At 53.4% G+C, this 13,594-nt stretch overlaps 1 protein-coding gene across 1 annotated transcript in view; it reads right to left on the minus strand.

Moving 5' to 3' along the window:
- The window catches only part of LOC109563682 (uncharacterized), a 100,257-nt gene extending 86,868 nt beyond the window's left edge, over positions 1–13,389 (minus strand). The window contains exons 1-4 of the mRNA XM_070795647.1: positions 13,337–13,389; positions 12,541–12,633; positions 12,011–12,192; positions 10,623–10,873 (exon numbers count right to left, since the gene is read on the minus strand). Coding sequence (XP_070651748.1) covers positions 10,623–10,873; positions 12,011–12,192; positions 12,541–12,633; positions 13,337–13,389 — 579 coding nt within the window. The remainder of the gene's footprint in view (positions 1–10,622; positions 10,874–12,010; positions 12,193–12,540; positions 12,634–13,336) is intronic.
- Between the last annotated feature and the right edge of the window lie 205 nt (positions 13,390–13,594).

Raw genomic sequence — 13,594 nt, forward strand, 5'->3', positions numbered from 1 at the left:
TTCCTTCTCTGTGCCTCACCTTCCAATGTTTGTACTTTTCACAAACGTGAGAAATGTAATCACTGGTTGTGCGACCCCTTATCAGATCTCACATAATGGTCTTGTAGCTCATCCAGGTTGGCTATGTTGACCTTGTCTAAGTGTCTGTGTGCACACGTGTGTGATGTGTGCATGTGTGTGCGTGTGTGCGTGTGATGTGTGTACACGTGTGCATGTGTGTGCCTGCAGGGGGTGTGCAAACACGTGTGTGTCCTCCTCCCACGGGACAAGACCCTGTCCTGGTCAGAGTGACTTTGTTGTTCCCTTGCCCGCGTTGCCTACACAAGGCTGCAAACAGCGGGTGCTTTACAAACCCGGGAGCTTCTGGGCTGGTTGCTTCAGAGGGGCTTTGGGAGCCTGCTCCCACCATGCTGGCCCCCAGGCTGCCCCCCGGGTGCCCTTCCAGAACAGGGCTCGGTCACCTCCTCTCCCTGAGGCTTGTTGCCATGGAAGTTCCCCGCCCACGTGACCTGTGCCCCAGGGCCCCAGCTTACGCCCAGGCCCAGGAGCCTGGCAACCGCTGCCCTGGGAGCTCCGTCCAGGCAGGTCTGTGCCCATGTCTGCACCGCGGGCCCGTCCCACCCCCTCCAGCGCACTTCTTGCTGGGCCTCCCCCGCCCCTGGTGCTCGGCTGCACCCCTGGTTCATTTTCCTCCACTCTGCTCATCACATCAGGGCAAACTCTCTACGTATGTCATGTACTTGTGCGTGATTCAACCTGACTTGTATTGACAAGTGATTTCCCTGGTGCTTCAGCAGTAAAGAGTCCACCAGCAATTCAGGAGTACAGGAGACGTGCTTTCAGTCCCTGGGTCGGCAAGATGCCCTGGCGAAGGAAATGGCAATCTACTGCAGGATTCTTGCCTGGGAAATCCCATGGACAGAGGAGCCTGGCGGGCTACAGTCCCTGGGGTCACAGAGAGTCAGACACGACTGAGTGAGTAAACAACAACGGCTGACTCTTCTGGCTCCACGTTGTCTCCCTGCAGCAGGACCGAGGCCCGAGAGGCCGAGGACTCTCCCTGAGGCAGAACCGAGGCCCGCGAGGCCGAGGACTCTCCCTGCGGCAGGACCGAGGCCCGCGAGGCCGAGGACTCGTGTTTTGCTCACCTCTTGCGTCTCTCCCCTGAGAACGCGGCCCGGCCCACAGGAGGTACCTGTACGTGGTCCTGGAGCTCAGCATGTGTTACGCGGCTCAGAGGAGAGAAGAATCTGGAAGCTGATGAGAGCCCCGGCCGCCCTCGTGAAAATCCTAACCCCATCAGAGGTGAGAAGCAGCAGCTTCCTGTTGAAGTAACCCGGGGACGTCGAGCATCTTAAACAGATGTGTTTAAACTCGACCATGAAATAAAATAGTTGAACTCTTTTCACATCCAAGTAGTCTTGATGCTTTTAAAGCTATTATTTAAAGTATATGAGGTCTCAATAAACATCTTCCTAAAAAAGTTTTGGGCTTTGCTATGGTAACAGAAGTAAGAGAGCCTCAGAGGAAGAAAATCTTGAAACAGGAACAGATATGAACTGTCAGGAGACCTGGGTTCAATCCCTGGGTCAGGAAGATCCCCTGGAGGAGGGCATGGCACCCCACTCCAGGATTCTTGCCTGGAGAATCCCATGGGCAGAGGAGCCTGGCGGGCTGCAGTCCACGGGGGTCACAAAGAGTCGGACACGACTGAGTGGCTGACACCTTCACTTTCAGGAAGTGTCACATGTGATTAAAGCACAGATAGGCTCAGACCCTCTATTTCACAAGCATCAATGTTGCGAATGAGCTCATAGAGGCCGACAGAAAGAAACCACCATCACGTTGACCCCAAACGTTACTTCCTGCTGTTTCATCAGAACATGGCGATCTTTTCAAAATAGGACTAAAGTCCGCATGAGCGTGGCGCTGTGAAATTCATGTCTTTATCTTCACAACCTTCACAGAGCCCGCTGCTGACAACAGAATTAACCTTTGGAAATCTGAGTTCTGGGTACACACTATGCTAAAAAGAGGCTCAAGTCTAAGAAGGAAAAGTGGCAGCTACAACTGACTGCAACGCTGGCGGGTTGCATCACCTTTACTAAAAATCTGTGGGTTGATGTCTTAAGCCCAGTGCCTAGAATGTGACTTCACTTGGAAAGATGGTGGTTGGAGACACAGTTGAGACAAGATCATACTGGAGCAGGGTGGGCCCCAGATCACACATGATTAGTGTCTGTATAAACAGGAGAAACTCAGCCACAGACACACACACAGGAGAAGGAGAACGCTGTGATGGTGAAGACAGACTCGGGCAGATGCACCTACAGCCCAGGAAGCCCAAGAATCACCTCCATCGCTGGGGGCTGGGGCAGCGCCAAGGCAGGAACCAGCCCTCCCCAAGCCTTAACCACGCTCTCTGGCCTCCAGTATGAGACAATGAAGTTCTGGTGTTTAAGACACCCACCCTGTGCCGCTTTGTTACAGCAAGCTGATGTATTACCCATGTCTGACATTCAGGTGTGTTACCTGTTTCATTGCGGGAAAAACTATTTTTAAAACCATAGAATATTCTGTGTCAACTTTTGACCTGAGAGTTGGTGCTATGAATGCAGTTAGTTGAAGAAAAGAGAAACCCACACTGTCAAATTCTGAGGAAAAATAATAATAATACTAAGGTCACAAATGAAGGAAACTGCAGCCCCATCAGTGTGGCCCCTCTGTCCCCTTGGAGCCCAGATACCCGGAAGGCTGGACACGCGTGGCGGCTGTGGCGGAAGAGCCCCCCAGCTCCAGCACTCGGGCCCCGGGCACGGCCCTCAGGCTCGGCCTCGCCAGGACCACCCGGTACCTGCCAGCCTGGTTAACAGCCCCCACCTGTGCCTGTCACTGAGCTCTGGGTACCTCCCTGGGTGCACTGGCACAACTGTGCAAATTGGCAGAACACCCTCCATATGAGAGTGACCGTCCAAGGAGTGGGGGTGCAGGAGATGCCAGAGCAGCCCGGGTGGCCAGCACCTTTGGGAAGCAGGTCTTCCAGCTGCTTCAGGCGGTGACAGAGGAGCTGCATGTCCCTCGTTTTACACCCGCTCCCCCCAACAGCCTTTTCCAGCTATGTGCCGCCTCGTGGCCTTGGCTCCCTTCTGTGCTGCAAATACTTTCACGGCGGCAGATCTCAAGCTTCTCGTGCGAGGTTGGCCAAACCAAGGAATTCCTGAAAGGTCATCAAGTTCAGTTCAGTTCGGTCGCTCAGTCGTGTCTGACTCTTTGCGACCCCATGGACTGCAGCGCGTGAGGCCTCCCTGTCCATCACCAACTCCTCGAGTTTACTCAAACTCACGTCCATCGAGTTGGTGATACCATGCAACCATCTCGTCCTCTGTTGTCCCCTTCTCCTCCTGCCCTCAATCTTTCCCAGCATCAGGGTCTTTTCCAGTGAGTCAGTTCTTCTCATCAGGTGGCCAGAGTATTGGAGCTTCAGTTTCAGCATCAGTCCTTCCAATGAATATTCAAGACTGATTTCCTTTAGGACGGACTGGTTGGATCTCCTTGCAGTCCAACAGACTCTCAATAGTTTTTTTGAAAACCACAGTTCAAAAGGTCAACAAAGACCTGCCCCAGAGGGGACCAGCTCCAGCCCCAGTGCAGCTCTCGGGCAGTTCTGAGCAACCTGACCCGCTGTCTCGTGCCGGAGGAGGGTCTCCTTCTGGACCCCACAGCCTGGGTTATGCTGCCGAGTCTCCGTCCTCGATGATGTGTGTGCATGTGTGTGCACGTGCGTGTGTGCGCGTGTGCCCTGGCCACTGTGTGGTCAGACTCTTCCCTGGTTGCATCCCGCGGTGACAGCCCTGTGCCCGGCAGAAGCCTGAGAAAAGGAGCGCTGGGCACCTGGCTTCAGCCTTACCTTCCTTTCTAACCCTTTATCACCATCCACACCCTCCACCCCGCCGCAGCTCCTGACCTGCCCCCTGACCGGGGTCAGCTTCATGTCTAGGGAGAGCGTGTCCCCTGTCCATGGTGCTGGAGCTGTGTTTCCACCAGGCACCTGCCCGTCCCTTCCCTGCAGGCGAGGCTCTCTTTCTGACCCACTGATGTTGCCGCAGCGCGGATTATACAGGAAGTAAGACCACACTCAGACAGCAGACCGGATGCCACCCACCCCCCAACTGGAGACTCTCACACGCCCCTCAGGGTCCGGGTTCCTTGGATTTCGGCAACTTCATTTCACTGCTAGCAAACCAGGTTTCAACTTTTCAACATTTCTGCTTCGTCCCCTACCAACTAACATTCAGGTTTTCATAGTAACTGTATTTCACAACAGAAAATATTCTTTACTGACGTCATGGCTATCAAAAGCATTATAATCTATTATGCTGATTCCTGTGTGGCAGAGCATTAAATACTTTTTTTTTCTGTAACTATTTTGAAAAAATTTGAGTGTGTAATTTGTACATTTTAAGGAGCTGGAGCTAATTTCCTGGAATAATACGGTTTTCTTTAACAATAGTGATTACATAACATGCACAAATACGTTGGTGACTCTTAAAAGTCGCAACCCACAGGTATTTCAGCTCTCACGTTGCTTTTCTTCTGTTCAGCATCAGGTACGGATTCTGAGATAATGAGATGCCAACAACTTGAAATTTCTGGAGGTTTCCATGGTAGCACAAGTCCAGAGCTCCAAGATCCAGTTTCTTGTCTGATGAGAGTTTGACAGATTGAACTATGCCTTTGAAAGAGAGTTTATGCAACTGCAAATGCCAGTGTCTCAGTTTCCAAAACATTCACAAAGTCAGTTGCCAGCATGGGGAAACTAGGGGACATGGTGCTCCCCCCGAGGGAACCGTGCAGCCCAGGTACTTGGTGCCGTGAAGGACAGGCTGTCACCCCAAGGTGCAGATCCAGTTTCTGTCCCACAGCCTGCTCTTAAAACCAGGTGAGGGTGGGGAGGTGGCAGCTGTCTGTGCAAGAGGACAGGGGCAGGAGGGACTTGACTCCTCCGTGCAGAGGGGCTCCAGGCGGCTCCTAGGCTCTTGCACCCAAGCAGTCTGCACTTGGGTTCCTTGGTCTCTGCTTCTGAAGGACTATGATGAGCTGGCCTTTCACGGCTGGATTCGGGGTCCAGAGTGCTCACCATTACACCGTGGGATGGCTCAGTTGGCAAAGAATCCTCCTGCAATGCAGGAGACCCCAGTTCTACTCCTTTATTGGGATGATCCCCTGGAGAAGGGAAAGGCTACCTACTCCAGTATTCTTGGGCTTCCCTTGTGGCTCAGCTGGTAAAGAATCCTCCTGCAATGCAGGAGACCTGGGTTAGGTTGATCCCCTGGAGAAAGGAAAGGCTACCCACTCCAGTATTCTGGCCTGAAGAATTCCATGGACTGTATACTCCATGGGGGTCACAAAGAGTCAGACATGACTGAGCGACTTTCACTGTCACGGCAGGTCTGCTAATTCTGCATTAAATGCCGATGACTCATGGTGAGATTTCTCTGTTTTAGGCAGGTGCTATGCTACCTTCCTGATGGTGCTCAGTGTGGCTCAGTAGCTGGCCCGGGAGCTGGTCGCCTCTCTTGTCCCTGTCCCTGTCCAACCCACCCCTAGAAGTGAGATCACCGCCCACTGCCGCTGCTCCCCACACGCTCAGGAAGCCTTGTTTTCCTGAAGAAAGATGGCATTATTATCCATCATTTGTCACATCCAAACCCAGCATGCCCTTGCTAGTCTCCAGGAACTGTTATGTTTTCACTTTGGAGGGAAGCTTCATAAATGATGCTGTGGTCTCATATTTTATCAGGATTCCTGCCTGTGCTGAGTCAGCCCACATTCTCTGGGCAGCTTAGACCCCGTTGCTGTGAAGGTGATGAGGGTGAGGACGGAACAGACAGAAAGGTGAATGGCCTGGATATTTAACTGGCCCAGAGTGTAAATGACTAAAGAGAAAGATTGCTGACATTTCAAAACAGACAATCACACAGACTCAAGGATAAATGAGAGGGAAAAGGAGATTAAGTGAGGCAAGGAAAGACGGAAGGGAAAAAAAGAACGGCACGCTAGAAAAAGGAGAGGCAAGCACAGAACCAGCTTTGTGCAATTTGAAATAAATACTACACTCCTGTGAAAATTCTCATACTTTCATGCTTCGTGACAGAGTCTTATTTTTTCAGTAAGTAATTATACTAATGATTCTGGGGCCCTACTGATTTACTATGGCGTCAAATAACTATGACTCAGAAGCAGGTAGAATAAAATCTAAAAAGAGAAATTTAAATTGAATAAACTCAATGTTGAAACAAAAATAAAGACAAATTGAAATGCATTTCTAGAGGAAAATGTGTTGACAATGTATGTTACAAATCGGAGGACACCTTCCCAGAAAATATTCTAAACTTCAGATGAATTGCTTTGGGAGATTTGGAAATACCAAGAATATGGACTTTTATCCCTGAAAAACATTTTTTAAAGAAAAGAAAGAAATTATACTCTAGTGCCTTTGTATACCAGTTAGAGCCCCCATAAAGTCCACTGTATTTCAGTGCTGTTTGCTGTTCAGTGGCTCAGTCATATCCAACTCTTTGCGACCCCATGGACTGCAGCACACCATGCTTCCCTGTCCATCACCAACTCCCGGAGCTTGCTCAGACTTATGTCCATTGAGTTGGTGATGCCATCCAACTGTCTCATCCTCTGTCGCCGCCTTCTCCTCCTACCATCAGTCTTTCCCAGCTAAAAGTGGCTAAAAAACAAACTTCTCCTTTGCAACTGGAGACACCCCTTCCCTGCCTGAGCCAGGAGGCCATGGACATCGGGGAGGACCCTGACCTGGCTGCCCAGACCCTGCCCGCTTAGCTGGGACCCCACAAGGAAAGTCTGTGAACCTGTGCCTCAGTTTCTTTCTGCCTCAAAGAGGAAAGGAAGCAAGTAAACCTCTGACCACATTTAGGAAAGCGCCTGAAAGTTTATCCATTAATCTGGGCACTTTTCTAAACCTCAAGTCTGCAACCGCTAGGGTCATGCATTCAGTTTAGTGGATCATTTTTTATGGAACAGAAGAGAAAATAATGCAACATACTCTGTATACTATAAATGTGGTAGAAGAGAAGAGATTGCATTTCACATACTAAGGGCGAGCACCGTGGCATCACACGTTTCTGATTTGGACACACACAACCCCAGTGTGAAGCTCCTTTCCTCTGCAGGTCACAGTGAGGCTGGGGGGTTGGGAGAGGCTCGCATGACCCTCCAACCAGAAGGGATGCTCTGCCCACAAGCAGACAGAAACCAGGCTGGCCCTGTGCCGACTGGGCCTTCACCTGTGTTGTCATGGCAACCTGCTCTCACCGCCTCCACGTTTGTAGCATCCTGTCACTCCCGGCTGCTGGGCCTGTGAACCTGCTGTCTGGGGGGCTCCGTGCACCGCGGGTCCCTGACGCCCACAGTAGCGGGGGAGGAGGGAGCCCGATGGGAAGCCCCCGCCAGGCCGAGTGATTTCTTCTCATCAGCAGGCAAAGCTCCCCTCTTGCGTTTTTTCCTGTTACATGAGAGATGCGCTTACAGGACTCGGGACTCGGAGCGGGTGGTGGAGCAACAGGAAGACGGGCCCGGTTCCCTTGGAGACAGCCTGAACCTCCGCACGGGATTGGGCCGCGGACTGGGGGCTGGGCTGCCCCCTCGCTGGTGATGAAGCAGATGAAAGGAGAGAAAGGCCACAGAGGCACCCAGGGGACCCGGCGCTGCAACGCGGTTTCCTTGAGAAGTGGATTCAGGATTTCTATCGGATCCTGCTGCTGCTTCACGCTGTGGTGTCTGCATTTTGATCTTTCAGTCATTGAAGAAACAAGACACATTCACAGGGGCAAAAACACCGAAGACAAAGGACACTGTTTAAGAAAACCACATTCCTGGCAGTGTCTGTGTAAGCCTAGCATTTCTTAAGCCTTTCACAATTTCTCCTCATTAAATATTTGATCCCTTTCCAGTGAGTGAGTGGGCCTTCCCAGGTGGCGCTAACGGTAAAGAACCCGCCCGACAATGCAGGGTACCCAGGAGACAGGGCTCTGATCCCTGGGTTGGGAAGATGCCCTGGAGGAGGGCTTGGCAGTCCACTCCAGTATTCTTGCCTGCAGAATTTTGCCTGGAGTACTGCCTGGAGAATTGCCTGGAGCATATTGCCTGTATTCTTGCCTGGAGAGGTTGCAAACACACACACACACATACACACACACACGCACGCATGCAGAGTGAGTGCAGGGACCCTTTAAGATTAGAATGAGGAAAATCGCCAGAAACAACATTTTTTAATGGGCAAAAGATGTGAATAGACACCCCAGCAGAGAAGATCCAGGGTTGGTAAACAAACATGTTGCTCAAGTCAAAATCAGGATGAGATGCTACCAGAGGCCGAAGAGAACAGCTAAACTTGAAAAGGGGGCCACTCCAAGTGTGGGCTGGGGTACAGAGCTCGGCCTCCAACCGGTGAGGACGTGAAACGTGCCACCACGTTGGTTTCTTAAAAAGTTAATCATAGTTTACGATTTGAATCCCCTTTCCAAGCCTAGGTATTTACCCAGAAGAAAGTGTAGGAACGTCTGTGCACGTGTGTGTTTATAGTAACCTTATACGTCACAGCCAACAGCTTGGATTCCACTCAGATAGAATTCTGGAAAACGCAAACTAATCGATCGTGATGAAAAGCCCGTCAGTGGTTGCTTTGGGGTGAGAGGGGAGGGCGGGGGAGGATGGGGGGAGGACTTCCCAGGAGAAACCAGAGATTTGAGGCTGAGGACACAGCCACCGTTTTGATCGTGGCGATGGTTTCGCAGATGCGACATATATCAAAACTGGCCAAAGTACGTGGGCTTACGTCCGTGAGGTAGAATGTGTGCCTGCGACATGGCAAAAGCTTTAAGGACAAACGGAAATCCTCCTTTGCCTCTCAGCCCCTGGGGAGTGCTGTCAACCATCTTGTTCCCTCCAAAGACAGCATTCTCCTCCTTCACCGTCTCACCCCTTACTAATCGCTGCTGTGATCTGATTTCTATTCTCATGACTCTACCAAAATCACTCTGCCAAAGGCCACTTCTTATCCACAGAGTATGAGACCCCTGGCCCTTGTCCATCACCTCATCCTGGCACCCGGCCAGGGGTCCACTCCTGCGGTCTCCCTCAGCTCCCCTTGCTCCTCCTCCCGTCTCCCTGGCCTCTGCCCTCCATCTGTCTCCCGGGTCCTCCCCTTGCCCACATGCCGCTGGCTTGTCAGGGCTCTGCTCTGCCCTCTTGTTCCTTCTGCGGTGACCCCCAGGCTGCTGACGGCACCACACCCCGTCTCCACACTGGCCTCCATCAGGGGCTCCCGTCAGCCCCGGGAGCCCCACGGGTCCTACTCTGAGCTCCTTCTCTTCTCCTGGGAGTCACCCTGACTTTCCCAATCTCGGGCACCGTCACGCCATCCTCCAAATCAGGAATCTAGGGGTGCTCGGGCACGTGTCCCTGCACCCACAGTGCGTCTTCTGAGACTCACCCCCGAGGGTTCACATCTGGTCTCTCTGCTCCACGTCTACCTCGGTCTTCATCGCAGGTTCATCCTCTCCATCCCGGACTTTCTAAACTCCTCTGCCTGTCAGAGCGACCTCTCTAGAAGGGAAACCTAACCACCCTCCCCTGCCACCACTTACAAAGCTCCCATATCCATGGCACTCAAGCTCTAACGTGCATAAAACCATCAGGGAAGACTTTAAAAAGCAAACTCTAACCTCAGGTCCCGGGGTTTCTGCTCCAAGGGCTCTGACATGGGCTGGGGAACTTTAACAAAACCTCTGATGGGGGTCACAGTCAGGAGGGGCAGATACTGTTGCCTATCGGTCGTCATTCCTGAGGAGGGGCGGCTCGTGCACTCAGTGAATAGAGGCCAGAGGTGCTCCTCGACGTCCCCCAGTGCACGGGCAGCCGGCCCACCCGGAGCCACCGAGAACAGCCCACCCTACACCGTCAGTGTCGTGGAGATCGGGCCTCCCTGGCCTGGAGGAGGGGTGTCCGTTCTCTTTGCAGGACACATGAGGCCCCCTGACTCGCCAGAGTGCAGTCCCAGAGGGAGACGCTTGCAAAGACCCCCAATTGGTCACTGTCCACACTCACCTGCTCGTGGAAGCCCCCGCCACCTTCTACTCAAATGCCAGGTCCTGGCAGCGTCAGCCGAGCTTGGGACCTGCATTTGCCCACAGGAGAGCTCGTGTTCAGATCCTGAGGGCTGGGCGCATCGGGGCGCCGGGCCAGTGGAGCAGGGGCGTGCGGGCCTTGGTGACGGTCCCCACCTGTGGCTTCACCCCTGGTCTCCTCCATCCTGCTCGCTTTCCCTCAGCTGCTCTCTAGAAGCATCAGCTCTGTGAGCTGCTGACCATCCCTCCCATCCATTCCCTTTATTTTTTTTTGCAAAGTTATTCAGAATTGGTTTCTACTTTTTCCGACCAAGAGTCTCACTAACGCAGCCTTGTTTGGAACCAAAAGGCGCTCAATACATATGTGCTCGATGACTGTCATTACGGAGAGGAAAGGTGGAAGGACACAGCCTGACAGAAAGCCAGGGAAACCTGACCTGCGTCCACCAGCAGGGTGGCACTCACCGCTTCAGAGGCCGGGCTGGCTTCTCGGACTGGCAGCACGGTTACTGACGGTGATCCAGTCGGCCTCTGCACGTCCACGCTGGTTTTCAGAGCAAACAGACAATGAGTTAGATTACAGCCTCTTCCCGAAGCTAAGGAAGCACTCTCCGAAGCAGAGTCAGAGAAAAGGAAGAGGACCCTGCGAAGGGAGGGGTGACGTGGTGGCCGCCGGTGCCTCTGCGGTTGCACTCGACAAGCCCACGCTTGTCCACCTGAAATGCGACAGGAAGGACGGCCAGGCGCGCACACAGCTCATCATTCGCCTGAAAGCAACCGAGAAGATTAACGGCATGGGCTTAAGGACGGAGACCCGGGGAGGCCCAAAGCAAAGGCCCGATAAGACGTGTGCCGTGCAAGCTCCCTCATCTGGACAGATTCTCTCCGTCAGCTTGTCAGGAGCTGAGTTCAGGCTCCTAGTCAGAAGCAAAGTCACATCCAGAAGGTTCTAAACCTGACGCACTGCGCAAACCCACAAGGAGGCAAAGGCCCTTCAGAGCCGTGACGCTCAAAGCTGGTCCCTGGGAGATGAGCACAGAAGCCGGTAGGAAGGACTCAAAAGCCGCTTAGAAAACTGAAAGTGGAAATTTTCATGTGTGTTCAGTCGCTCAGTCGTGTCCAACTCTGTGACCCCATGGACTGTAGCCTGCCAGGCTCCTCTGTCCATGGGATTCTCCAGGCAAGGATACTGGAGTGGGTTGCCATTGCCTCCTCCAGGGGATCTTCCTGCCCCAGGGATTGAACCCAGGTCTCCTACGTCTCCTGCATCGGTGGGCAGGCTCTTCACCACTAGAGCCATCTGGGCTACAACGTGGGTCAAAGAAGCCTTACGTCTGTTGAATTAATAATAGAAAAATTTGCCGTGTACTTTGCAGGTCTTTTTAAAATTTCATTGAAATTGAAGATAGAAAAAAAAATTGATTCTTCACCCCAGATAACTTGAGAAGCAAAGAAAATGTATAAACTAATGGGCTGATCTAGGGCTTTGCAGGTGGCACTAAATGTAAAGAATCCACCTGTCAATGCAGGAGACCTGGGTTCAATCCCTGGGCCAGGAAGATCCCCTGGAGAAGGAACTGGAAACCCACTCCAGTATCCTTGCCTGGAGAATCTCATGGACAGAGGAGCCTGGTGGGCTGCTGTCCAGGGGGCCGCAAAGAGTCAGACACGATGAAGCAACTTAGCACGCACAATGGGTTGATCTATGGAAGTAAGAGTCTGTGGAAATCAGTCAGATGAGTATTTCACATCCAACAGCACAGTCTTCGGGGAAAGAGCTGAGATGGGGCAAAGCTCTATATGGCGGCATCAACACGCTGTTTGGAGCTCCCCTCCCCTGGGAGCTTCCTTACCAGATCCTTCCAGAAGGCTGAGACACAAGCCAGACACCACGGCCTGGGACCTCTTTCCATGGGAGAGGCGGCAGGAGCTTTTCAAGGAACACCCCAGCCCACCGCCCATCAGCACTGGCCCCGCGATCTCAGATCCGCAGTCCTGGCCATGGAGCCTGGAGGCAGGGAGGCAGGCATGTATTCTGCATGTGGAGGAGAGGCCAGGAGGGAAGAGGCTGACAGAAGGCCGCCTTTGTCTCACAGGTTTCATATTGTCCTCCCGGGCCTGCCCTGGGGGCCTGCCGCCAGCCAGCCCTGGTGTCAGGCGCTGGGATGTGGCCGGTGCGCCCTGCGGGGCCGTCGCCAAGTCGCTCCGCCGTTCTTTCCTCTGCCCCGTTCTCTTTCAGTCCCAGGCCCCTGGCGGGGAGACCCTGAGGAGGGGGCAGCCTGGCCTACAGCTGACGTGACCTGGACACCTTGTGGGCTGCGGGGGGTCCCCCAGCACAACCGCACTGACCATGGGAGGAAAGCTTTTCTGCAAATGTGCTCACGCTGAACTCGATGAATCCAGGGTGGCGTGCAAGAAGGCGGCGATGTTGTGACCACCTCGCTGCTCTGTGCTGCCCGGAGGTGGAGGCTTCTGTCTGCAGGGAGCAGCAGTGGGGGGTGGGCACAGCTGCAGTCACACTGCGTGAAGGCGGGTCCACAGGGTGTCACCTGTGGGGACTCAGGTGAGTATCGGTGGAGCACAGCCCAGGATGTCACAGCACACGACCCAGAACCAGTCAGCACGCAGAAAGGAGAACATGAGTGTGCGTGTCCTGAGATGATGGTGGTAGAACTGAATGGAATGAGAGCTAGATGGGGTCGGGGACTGGGGTAAAGGGTCTCAGAAGCAGTGAGACCCCCCAGAGGCAGTGAGCCACCTGGGGGCGAGGGGGTCCTGGAAGCATGAAAGGGCCCAGCAAGGTGGAGCCCTGGGGTCAGTGTCCAGAGTCTGCCATTAAGTCTGACTTAGGCCCATAACTCCAAGCTCACGTGGCTGAGTCGTAGAAGGACAGGAATCAGTCCACGTGTGTCTGATCCCGACCCAAACGTGTCTAACCCTCTGGCCTGTTAGGGACTGCTGGGCCTCCCTCTAAATTCTGTGAGATGGTGATGGACAGGGAGGCCTGGCGTGCTGCGATTCATGGGGTCGCAAAGAGTCGGACACGACTGAGCGACTGAAATGAACTGAACTGAACTGAACTGAATTTGTAAATGGGACTGGAAGGACCTCACCTGCCTGACGCAGGGACTCCCTGTTAATATCTTGGGACCCTGTGGCTGCAAACTCTGAGGGCTCACCCTGTCCGTAACCCAAACCAGCGGGAGGTGACGGGGCTCTGGTTTAGTGCCATGCGGGTTTATTGCCTTGGACACGTTTCAGCATTGCTGCATTGCCGAAAGCCAGAATACCGCTTCCTCGGGTTTGCGTACTGGGAACCGAAACTCTGCATCTCCTTCTATTCGAGTTACACCGTGAAGGTGGTGCTCTGCAGCCTGCGTTCCCAAGGTTTCTCCGCTACAAATGCTGGTGAGAAGGGAAATGAAACACGAGTGGGT

The sequence above is a fragment of the Bos indicus genome, chromosome 9 (assembly GCF_029378745.1).
Source record: "Bos indicus isolate NIAB-ARS_2022 breed Sahiwal x Tharparkar chromosome 9, NIAB-ARS_B.indTharparkar_mat_pri_1.0, whole genome shotgun sequence".
Classification (NCBI taxonomy): domain Eukaryota; kingdom Metazoa; phylum Chordata; class Mammalia; order Artiodactyla; family Bovidae; genus Bos; species Bos indicus.